The 12426-nt window shown below is 40.2% G+C and overlaps 1 protein-coding gene across 1 annotated transcript in view; it reads right to left on the bottom strand.

The window, feature by feature from the left end:
* CSMD1 (CUB and Sushi multiple domains 1) overlaps positions 1-12426 on the bottom strand; it is a 946508-nt gene that overhangs the window by 475114 nt on the left and 458968 nt on the right. Inside the window, exon 5 of the mRNA XM_035109950.3 lies at positions 4805-5012. Within this exon, the coding sequence (XP_034965841.3) occupies positions 4805-5012 (208 nt within the window). The remainder of the gene's footprint in view (positions 1-4804; positions 5013-12426) is intronic.

Below are 12426 nucleotides of genomic sequence, written 5' to 3'. Positions count from 1 at the left end.
ATCCAAATAGCCAAAATCACATACAGACCACAATGTTGCAAGGGTTTTGCTGTCACTTACTTGGAGGATAGGAAATTCTCAGATGTTACAAATGAAATACATTCATTCATTAGAAAAGAATGGGAAACACCGGCAGTTATACATAGCTTTTTATTTGCCCCTCAACTAATTATTAAAATCTTGCTCAAATTATCTGAGATTTTTGTAGGATAACCATCCAATTCATTAAAAATGAAATGAAAAATGTAACAGGAATATGATAACACAATGTCAGAAAGTCTAAGCAAGGTGATAGGAAACAATCTATAGCAGGGATGGCCAAACTTGGCCCTCCAGCTGTTTCGGGACTACAATTCCCATCATCCCTGACCACTGGTTTGGGGATGCCTGATCTATAGCAAATAGATGTCTTGTGGGGGGACTAGGCAGGGTATTTTCTTTTCTTTCTTTTTTCCTTTTTACCCAGGTGAATAACATATCTTCTTTCTGATACGTACTTTGAAGAACTAGCTTAACTGTTTCCCCTTCCATTTGCTGATACTGAATATAGTTTGCATATAAAATGAAATGGGCAATCAATTATGAACTACCAAAGGCATCAGTCAGCTTTGTATAAATATACATTAAGTTTTAGAAACCTACTACCTTTTATGTAATTTAACGTACCCTGGAAAATTACATCATAGGCCATACACAGGTTCTGAAAGGGTAATCGCAATCTTATATTCCTGTCAGATTCAGAGGTGGGATGATGGATGTGAATTAAGCCTTTATAGTTTGCTAGCGCAGTAGGAAGTACGGTAAATTAGCAGGTGCAGAAGACGTGCTAATGCTCTGTGAATTAAGCATCAATTTACTGCTTCTTTTCTCTTTGCCCTGCACATTGAATGCATTTTGATCTCAACAGATGACTAGTCTCTAAGCAAGAACTATAGATTACACTACGAGGAACAATAAATTATACCACTCTGTTACTGGTGTTATTAGCGTTACTTCCATCTGGTTTCAGACATGTTTTAGTAGAAGAACCAATGTAAAATGTTCATTCTTTGGTGTGCATGCCTTATCTTGAAAGTAAGAAAAAAAAACATCCTCAATGTTTTTAGCCACAGAATATTCAACTCTAGCAGTTCGAAAGCACGTCAAAGTGCAAGTAGATAAATAGGTACCGCTCTGGCAGGAAGGTAAACAGAATTTCCGTGCGCTGCTCTGGTCGCCAGAAGCGGCATAGTCATGCTGGCCACATGACCTGGAAGCTGTATGCCGGCTCCCTTGGCCAATAAAGCGAGATGAGCACCGCAACCCCAGAGTCGGTCACGACTGAACCTAATGGTCAGGAGTCCCTTTACCTTTACCCCTTTCAACTCTTGTTAAAATATTTTTAAATTGGAGGCTTTCACTAAATGCATTACTTTAAATATATAAATGCAGCACTGGTGATTCATGGATGGACAGAAATGTTCATTAATTTCAAAACTTAGTTGAATGCCACCCTATGAAATTATTCCTTAGCATACAAGATTTTCAAGGTTTAAGCAATACATGGATATTTTCCAGAAGAAGAAAATGCCAGGAAAAGGTGTAGGGAGTTTTTTTTGAAAAAGTCTATTTTCAACCCAATGCACTGGTCAATCAAAGAGATTGTTTAACCACTTTGTCGGCTGGTGGATAATGAGACTTAATTTCTAAACTAAAGAATTCAAAATTCAGGTACATTGGCTAAGTTGTTCCAATCAAAGCCTGAAACTGTTAAGAGATTTAAGACGCTGAGCATTTAAGGTAATTTTCATACCAGCATTGCCTTTTCCCACTATGAAAGGCATTCAGCAATCAAATGTTATGTCCCTTGCTGAAAATGCATTAGATTGGGCAAAATTACTCCCTTCCCTAACTCAGTGCTCCATGAAATTGTTGCACCTTCAGGAGGGAATGAAGCATTTGGAGCTTGGGACAAAAGCTCTAAATAACATTCAAAGCATCCTGTAAAAATACATTTTGAAATAGTTCATTAAAAAATGAAGGCTATTTATTTGAATAATCAATATATTGGTGGATAATAATGTAAATACGTCTTCTAGGTCAGGCCATGGAGTTCTTGGAAACCAATACAAATGCTCTATCAGGCCATAATTATATGGTGGCTACTCCCATTAAATTCTATAAAAGCACAAGAGACATAAACATAAACATAAACATACACACACACACACACACACAATCAAAACATAAAGAATTACATTTACCACTATGCACAGCATTCAGTGAAAGTGATTAATATAACTATGGTTTGTTTGGGAGACATAGTTGCTATTCTGACTTGCTGTTTTCTATGTTCAAAGCTATGCAACAAGTTTTAAAAAAAAGAGGCAGTCATATAAAATTTTGGGGCAAATAATTACATACCCTCAATCTTCCAAGAACAAATAATGCTTTTATGGCATCAGTAATTTGTGAAAGACAGAACATTGGCAAATAAAAGAAATAGGACTCTGCTTTACTTCTAAGAAATAGTGATTTATATGCACACTAATATTTGCAACCAAACAGCTGCTTCACTTCGGCATCAACCTAAATTGCCTCCCTGGAATATAACACAGTGATTTGTGGGAAACAGATTAAAATTAGTTTTGCCACTTAAAAAGTAGTTAGCCAGAATAATTTCTGCTCCTTTCACACAGTAAATTCCAGCATACACATTCTTTACACTCAAAGATTCCATTGTACTTTTTTTATAGCTACGCCCCCACCCCTTAATTTCATGGGGCCATTTTCAGTGAAATGGGATAACATTTTCTCATTTGCTACTTTTTGGGGGGGGAGGGAAGAGAGAGACCCTCGGGTCTAGTGGTCACAATTTTAGATTTCCCAGAATACCCTTCAGAAGAAGGGAATTCTGGGAAATCAAAAATAGCAGCTGCTTTTGTAGCTGATCTTGGAGGAGCTCTGCAATGTTCTCCACCCCACAAAGAGAAACATGGCTAGAATCCCTGAAAATGAAAAAAAGAAGTGAAGCAGTTTCACCAAGCCACCCACCACCAAATCTCACCCCAAATTCAAACTGAACTTTTGACCTTTCGTAAGTTTGGCTCGGCATTACTTTAAACAACACATAGCTTCTGGTAACTATTCATGAATTTGCCTCGGCCCATTTGAAACCCATTAAATCCAGTGGTCATCAACACACCATGTAGCAACGAAGTCCGTAAGTAGAGTTTGCCAAATCTTGTGGTGATCAAATTCATAGGGTTACCATTCATTCTAACATTAAAGGAGAGGAAGAAATAATGTTTCTGCATCCACTTTGATGGCACTGTGCACAATTGTTTTTTATAAACCTTTTTTTTTAGTATAAACTTCTGAATAAACATACATAGGACTGGCCTACATACTAAAGAAGTGAAATAGCTGACATCTTTATTGATTGTAGTGTGATGCTGCTAATTGTTAAAACAGTCCTGACAACTCATTCCCTATTTGCATTTGTTCTGCTTGTTTTTGCCTGCCCTGTTCCAAGACAAAATGACCTATTTTTCGATGCCTCCTCTGCATTTCAACCTCCCACACCCACAGTTTGAATGTTGGTTAAAGACCTGAGATCTAGAAGCACGTTTGAAAAGGGGGGAAACATGGACAAGGAACTAGTTTATTAATAAATGTGAGAAGCATTGAACTACCTCTTTTCAAACAATGCTCTAAAGCTACAGCCCCCTCATTCCTGAATGCTGCAGCACGAAAAACATAAGACCAATTTCATCAATATGCTTTGGTCTCACTTTAGTATCACAGAGATAATCACAACTGTTGGAAAATGTATGTGAAGTAAGTAAGTGTATATCAAAACAATTTATTGGAATGAAAATAGAACTGAGATAAGATAGGTATTAGAAACACTGTCTTTTGCTTCTGTTTTCAGTTAATTCAGTGTGGATTCAGTATTCGTCTGAATACTGAACAACTGCACACAACATGTTTAAATTTAGGCATGTGATATTCAGAACACTATGTGAATTATGGTAACCATTCATGCTTCAGCCCAAATGAGTGGACTATTCTAGAGAATCTTATTTAAATTGTTCCTCAAAAAGCACTGGGGTCTGTGTGTGTGTGTGTGTGTGTGAACATACTGATGAGTTTTAAATAGGGATGTCAGCAATAATGGATCAGGAGCAGTTTTCAAACAGTAGAAAGGTCAGCACAAGGGCAGAAACCTGGCATACGAGAAAACTGGTCCTATTAGCTAGAAGTTATTGTTTGGTGAGATACTCGTAAAGTTCGCTAGACGTGCTGCTACCTAAATTGCAGTGGTTGTCACAAAACTAGAAGTATCATTAAAAGAAAAGCAACACACTCTGGTAGAGCCAGTTCTCTCTTTCATTCTCTCCCATCAAAATGAGAAGCACATTTCTACTCCACAAATCCTTAAAGTGTAATTATATATTAAGAGGTTATGATGACTCACAGAAAAATATTTCTGGCTCCTTCCATTAGAGGGCAGTATCCTACCACATCATCATTCTGAACACATTTCTAAAGGTGTTTGTTTCATTCCTTGCTGTAACTTAACATCCCACCCCCACCCCCAGTAATTCACCATAAAGTATTTCTAGAATAGCATTAACAACATTTAGTTGACTAATGTATGTGTATTCCTGATGGAACTGATACAGGCATTGTTATCATCACGACAGCAATGACAACAACAACTTCAACAACTTCAAGCAATTTATGAATACAGATTTTTTTATGGCTAAATGAAGGCTTCTATAAATATGCAATGAGAACACTGCCCCTTGTTTTGACTTACCATATTGATGGTGCTTCAGTGCCACTGATCTCTAAGAAATCGTAGCCTTCCTCTAGTTGGAAATCCGTAAAAACCAAAGCAATGGTATCTCCTGGCTCAGCTAGAATGGTCCATGTGCAGTCAGCATTGTTATCATACTCAGAAGGAAAGTGAGGACTTGAAATAATTCCACTTGTCCCACGGAGAGTTCCTCCACAAGCACCTTCAGCTGATTATATTAAAAAATGCAATAGAATTGGTCACACTGATAATATATAAACCGTGTTAACAGCACCATGTAAGGGGGTATATACAGAGATGAAGAAACGCTATACATTTTATTACTTTTAAGAAACATCAAGTGATCCCCGACATCTCCAGTTAAAAAAATAGCAAGCAGTACATGTTAGAAAAGATCTCTGCCTGAGATGCCCTGTTTGAGCATTCATCCTGATTTATTTGCACAAAGCTTTTGCAGAGGTTATATGACCTTTGCTGTTTATAATTAAGCATTCATCCTGATCTGTCAATCAAGAACGTTAAGCCAAAACACATATAAAAATCATAATAATAAGGACAATAACAAGCACCACCACTGCTCTCACTCATTGTATGGCAGCTTCATGTGTTCATATATGTTTTTGAGAAACAAATATGCATTTTCTCTGTGTGCATAATTCCATTGTGTTCATGTTTATATCATGGCATTGCACAGTATGCAGAGCTTAGATTAAAGGTCAGCATTTTATGACTTCTCTGCTATTAACTATTAAGTCATGCATGGAGAATTTCCAGTTGCAACACAGCACAAAAGTATATGCCACGCAACAAAAATATTTTTCACAAATAGACTGGAAGAATGATCACGGTGAATCATGTACAGCATTTTACAGGAAGCATTTTAAGGGGACAATTGTTACATTAGAACTTGTGTTATTAGTATAAAAACTTATGCAATTGTAAAGGAAGTCTTCTCTGCAGTTCAGTGGCATGAAAAATTAAAAGCTCATTAAGTCGGCTACGAAAACGGTAGCTGAAAACTAAAAGGCAGCAAGAATAAACAACGTGGTGTTGTGTCCCCCGTTCCCCCCCCCCCAGTAATGACAAAGCCCTTTTCACTTTTACACATTGTATTATTTTATCCTACATTGATCGTGATTGTCCTCATAATATCATTTTATAGACACATATGGAACTTGACAAGGTCTCTGGCCCAAGGAACCTATCAGCTAATGAAGATGTGTGCAATACAAAACAATTAAGGGATTAGATTCAAGTGGGTGCGAGAGAAACACCGTAGGTAGGTGGCCTGTGATCAAAGTCATGACAGAGGAATCAATTCCGGAAGGTACATTTTAAAAGAAGAAAGAATGGCTTGGCTTGTGCAGTCAGAAGGCAGATCCTACCCACCGATAAGCGCCTTTAAGGCATTTGTTTCTCCATGACTCTGTTATAGAGGAGTAGCAATGGGCAAATCTGTCAACTTTGGTTTCTCTCAGTTTCTCTCCCCACCACCACCCCATAGTAGATTCTGTCTTCCACATTTCCATTTCAGTTTGTAATTCTTGGTTGTTTCTTAAGTCCTTGTCAAAACTCACCAGAATTCCTCCATTTCAATGGCTTATTTCCTCTTTAGAACAAACTATAATTTGCCATTGCAGCCAAAATACCAATATACAATTTGTGCTTGCCCTTCACGTAGGAATGGTTGGATTTCTGATTTATTTATTCCCCTTTTCCCCCAATCTCAAATTCAGTTCTCAACATACCTGTATGCATTTGCTAAATTTTGCACGCGCATACACACATAAAAAGCCCTCAAGAAAATTTGTCAGCATTTTTGTGCTACTTTCTCCTAATAAACACATTTTTGCAAGCAATTTCCCCCAGTGCAATACATATTTGTATGCTAGTATCACTAATATAAACGTTGTTATTTTGCAATGCTCCCCTGTCGTCTTCTTCTTCTTCTTCTTCTTCACTCGTAGCTGAGTAAGATTATCTTCCATAAACACGGTTTTAACAATGGGTCCATAAGTGACTGTGGAGGCCAATTCTGGATACAAACGTCCTTCCACAGTGGGGACATTGGTTTCCAGGCGGGAGTTGATCACGGTGTGGATTTGCCAAGCGTGCCTTCCTCTTAGCACGTTTCTCCCTTGCATCCTGAGATCGAGTTTCTTCAAAGCCCATGAAACCTTTGGTAAAGGCTGTTCTCCAACTGGAGCGCTCGCAGGCCAGTGTTTCCCAGTTGTCAGTGTTTATACTACATTTTTAAACATTTGCCTTGAGACAGTCCTTAAACTTATTTTGTTGACCACCAGCATTACGCTTTCCATTTTTAAGTTCGGAATAGAGTAGTTGCTTTGGAAGATGATCATCAGGCATCCGCACAACATGACCAGTCCAACAAAGTTGATGTTGAAGAATCATTGCTTCAACACTGGTGATCTTTGCTTCTTCCAGTACACTGGTATTAGTTTGCCTGTCTTCCCTTTGCAGCGCCACAAAGCCAACTCAATGGTTCAATGGAAAATGTCGATCACTTCTCCTACCTAGGCAGTTACCTTTCCACAAGGGCCAACATTGATGCCGAAATCCAGCATCGCCTGAGCTCTGCAAGTGCAGCTTTCTCCCGATTGAAGTGCAGAGTGTTTGAGGACCGGGACATTTGCAGCGAAACCAAAATGCTTGCTTACAAAGCTATTGTACTACCAACCTTACTATATGCTTGTGCAGGGGCGTAGCCAGGATCAAAATTAGGGGGGGCAAGGGGCGGGGGCAAGGGGCGGGAGGGGTGGGGCCACAGTGGAAATGTGGGCGGGGCCACGTGGCCTGCGCCTCCCAGGTCTTCTGAGGAGGCGGCCCCAGGCTCCCGCACCAGGCGCCAAGCTCCAGAGTCATGCCGGGAACGCAAGCCTGTGGCTGCCTCCTCCGCGCCTCCCAGGTCTTTGGAGGAGGCGGCCCCAGGCTCACGTTGGGAGCGGGAGCCTGGGGCCGCCTCCTCCGAAGACCTGGGAGGCGCGGAGGACGCAGCCACAGGCTCGCGTTCCCTGCGCGACTCTGGAGCTTCGCACCGGGAGCGGGAGCCTGGGGCTGCCACACTGCTGCGCCCCTCAGCCTTTGCTTCTAGGGGGGCAATTGCCCCCTCCTGCCCCCTGCCTACGCCCATGTGCTTGTGAAACATGGACTACTTATAAACGCCATCTCCAACACCTCAAAAGATTCCATCTCCCCTGTAGGGAGGTTCAGTGACACAACACTGCCACCAAAAGGCCCTGCATAATGTCTCCACCAATCACACCTGCCACCTGTAGTGGAACACAGGGTGGAGCTTCAGAAGATGACCACAGCTTCTATGCAGATTCATGCAGGAATGATGGCGGGCAGTGAAGAACTAACATCAATACTATAGATATGCCATAGAGCTCTCATTTGTGGCAAATGATGGACATGGTCTTTTGTCCTGCCAAAGACCATGGGACTCAGCAGGAAGACTGAAAGTTCACGAGAAATAAAGTATTATTTGCCCGATGCAGCCTCTCCTGTGTTTTCTCCTCACGTGGAAATTGAACATATGAAACACCCCTTTCAACCTTTAGGGTTTTAAAGTGGTACATCAAAATTTGTTTTATCGTAGAATTGTAGAGTTGAAAGGGACCAGGGCGATCATCTAGTCCCATCCACTGCAATTCAGGAATATTTGACCTAACGTGGGGTCAAACCCAGAGAGTCTCATGCTCTACTGTCTGAGCTATCATACAAGACACATTTTAAAAAAACAATATAAATTCTGCTTCAAAGACTTGTCCTTTCTGCCTCTGATGCAGGCAATTTAGTGAAATGCCCAATTCACTGGATTTTTTTTTTAAAAAAATGTTATCTTCTTGAAACATTCCTGTAAATGCACCCCATCACACCCTTTAGAATATTACTTTTTCAATGTTAGCCAGAAGGTGATAAAGAACTATTGCCCAAATAGAAGCGTATTGACAATATCACTTGGCCCCATAAATATAGTTGTCTTTTAAAAGAAGCATTCAGAGCATAGCTTGCTGTCTTTTATAAAGCACCTTCTGTATTTATATTGCGATATATCTGCAATCCTTGTGTGCTGCATAATGTTCAGACCGTTCTGCGGTGCACAATCCTCCATTCTTTGGAGATGGCACAAGGAGCCTTAGGATAAGCCTGTTAGAAGCCAATCAAAACTTCGTAAAATAAATGAGCAATTAAAGAGCACATCTGTGCACTTTTCATCTCAGCAATGCGAGTACAAATTGGGGGGGGGGGAAACGGAGCTATCCCCACACTACTTAAATATGCAAAGAACTGAGGTCTGTGGTTATCAAGACAGTCTCTGCGCAAATCCAAACCAAACCTGACATCACCTTAGAATCCCTCTACCTGAAATTATTTATAGTGCTTATTGCTGCAAGCAACAGCAAGCTGAAAGGATGTGGCAAGGCAAAAAGAACTCCCTCTGCATTTTACAGTTTACTTTTTTGTTTTCTCCATACTTTCTGCATTTACTTTCCTTGTTTTTACAGGTTACTGCTTGGTCACAGCACAGACCTGATTTGAGTGGGGTGGAGGGGCTGATTCAACTAGCAAATTGTAAATCTGACCGCTCCCCCCCCCAACCCACCCCGCTAAAGACAACAAAGGAATTTCACAGTCTACCATGCCAAATATTGTCTGGAAATGCTTTTAACTATTTCATTTGATGACGAGAATTCAAGTGGTTGATGTGCCTTTCAAGTTCCAAGCCCTTCAGTTTATGTTATCTTCTGCTCCAGCAAAGAAAATAACTTGACAAATGACATGCCAATACTTCAGTGCACAAAACTAATACGGAGATATTGATTTCCAGTGAGGTCAACATCAATGCAAGAATTGGACTAAATCATAAGTGACCTTGGAACTCAGAGAGGCATATTCTAACGTTTTTTTATCTTGTTACTGTTTTATTGCTGTCATCCTTTTTAAAAGTCACAGTGCCTATCCTGGATTTTAACAGCAAGAAAAATGAAACACAGCAGGTAACAAGTATGTTCCTTTGTGTTTAGAGTACTTGAACAAACCTGCCCATCTCTGGCCTAGGGCATTGCAACTTAAGTTCATAAAAACTCATTGCAGCTTTTGCAAAACCTCTGTACTATTGCAATCCTACTTCCCATACAAAAAATAGTTCCGAGCCCAATAGGACTTACACCCTGATAAGTGAGTATCACTGCTGCGGTTGTGAACCTTTTGAGGTACATTAGAACATTTGGAAATTTGACACCAACCCATCTGTTTGTTTTTCTTGCCCATCTTCAAGGTCACTCTCCTCCCTGTAGACAGACAGAATTCACATGTATTCACATGCACATACAGAATCACAACAGTGATTCAAGGCTTGGTTGCCGATCTGAGCCTTGAAAATGTAAAGAGGGCTGAAAAAGGAATTTGGAAACAACACTTTTCAAGCTTCTTCCTCCAGCTTTTTAAGGGCTAAAGAACTTGCCGCTTTCTGACAAAGGTACCTCTCTGTGTGTGCTCCTTGCACCAAAGGAACTCTTCAAGGATATGCCACATTCGTGCCCTCTGGTAAAGGTCTGCAGCCTCAGTTAATTTTCGTAAACAAATGGCACTCACTAAGTGGCTCATACTTATCAAGCAAGTGGTGTGCTAATAGAGAGATAAATAAAACTTAACAAGTGTGAGAAATGATAAATGTTCCCTCTTCATGGCTTATAAGAAATAAGATGTTTAATTCACTTCTATTCAGCACATGTAATAGACTGCACCTATAGCCATTCACTTTACCTATAGCTTAAATAAAAAATATTTTTAAATAAAATGCTCCTACCTTAGCAGTAGAAATAATTAAAAACTCTATTTTGCTCCTCTCACATGAAAGCAAGTTCTGAAGGCATGAAGCTAGCAACTAAGTTAACCATCAACCACAAATAATAATAATAATAATAATAATAATAATAATAATAATAATTTATTTATACCCCACCCATCTGGCTGGGTTTCCCCTGCCACTCTGGGTGGCTTACAACAGAATATTAAAATACAATAATCTATTAAACATTAAAAGCATCCCTAAACAGGTTGCCTTCAGATGTCTTCTCAAAGTCTGGTAGTTGTTTTTCTCTTTGACATCTGGTGGGAGGGTGTTCCACAGCGCGGGTGCCACTACCGAGAAGGCCCTCTGCCTGGTTCCCTGTAACTTGGCATCTTGCAATGAGGGAACTGCCAGAAGGCCTCGGCGCTGGACCTCATTGTCCGAGCAGAACGATGGGGGTGGAGACACTCCTTTAGGTATACTGGACCGAGGCCGTTTGGGGCTTTAAAGGTCAGCACCAACACTTTGAATTGTGCTCAGAAACGTACTGGGAGCCAATGTAGGTCTTTCAAGACCGTTGTTATGTGGTCTCGGTGGCCGCTCCCAGTCACCAGTCTAGCTGCTGCATTCTGGATTAGTTATAGTTTCCGGGTCACCTTCAAAGGTAGCCCCACATAGACCACATTGCAGTAGTCCAAGCGAGAGATAACTAGAGCATGCACCACTCTGGCGAGACAGTCCGTGGGCAGTTGTACTGCAATGTAACTGATGGAAACATGGTTCACATTTTGAAGATTACAAAACAAGAGGGAGTCATTAGAAGTGGCAGGATTTCCTCTTCCCTGTTCCTTCAGTGGCTTTCCCTTGCAATTTATCACCAGCAATAGAATAGATACAATTAAAAACTTGACTGGCATTTTATAAAGCTCTTGCAAGTGACATATTGTCATTTCCAGTCACATTATGTAAGGCTTATCAATTAAAGGAAATTGCAGCTTTAGACAGCTCCAAATGAGCCATACATTATTTACTAAGCCTTATTAAAAGTATCTGCAAAGTCACTACTGGTTCTCTATTAGATGTCATCTTTCTATAATTCTTGGGGATTTAAAAAAAATAAATTATGCACAGTGATCCATTTCCTTAGCTCGGCAAAACAAAAAAAATAAAGCAGTCACAGCTACTTCTAAAGACCTCTGCCTTCAGACATCTGTAGCTCATAGCTGCCAAGTTATCCCTTTTTTAAAGGGAACTTCCCTTATGCTGAATAGGCTTCCTCGTGAGAAAAGGGAAAACTTGGCAGCTATGCTGTAGCTTATTGTTTGTCTTTTATTAGCCATTTATTGAAATTATATGCTCTGCACTGACATTCTAAAACATCCCATTGCTATCATTAAATCAAACATATCCAGAATTGCCAAACCGGCAATTCATCAAGTCAACTCGCAGAATTTGGAAACTGCACTGATGCAGATACAGTAATTACATATTAGCCATGGCATTGATCTGTGCATCCAGGTGACTTCTGCTACCTCTAAGAAAAAAGCAAACTAATGCTCATAATTAAAGATCAAATATGGCTTGAAGAAAAAGTAAAGGAAAGCTCTCTTACAGCTAAGGTACTAAAGACAAATGCGCTGACCCATCTTATGAAACATTAATTTTTCCCCCCTTTAGTCCAAGGCTTCCATTGACCCTTAAGCATTGTCTTCCCATGAGCACCTAGGAAGCACCTGCAGACTGCTAGAGAGACTGTAGTTTGAAGGGCTTATTTTGGACCTTTTTTTGGTGAATGCGAGAGGAC

Source organism: Zootoca vivipara, chromosome 3 (assembly GCF_965207765.1).
Source record: "Zootoca vivipara chromosome 3, rZooViv2.hap1.1, whole genome shotgun sequence".
In the NCBI taxonomy this organism is placed as follows: domain Eukaryota; kingdom Metazoa; phylum Chordata; class Lepidosauria; order Squamata; family Lacertidae; genus Zootoca; species Zootoca vivipara.
Note: the sequence above shows the minus strand (reverse complement) of the source record. Positions and strands in the feature narration are given on the sequence as shown.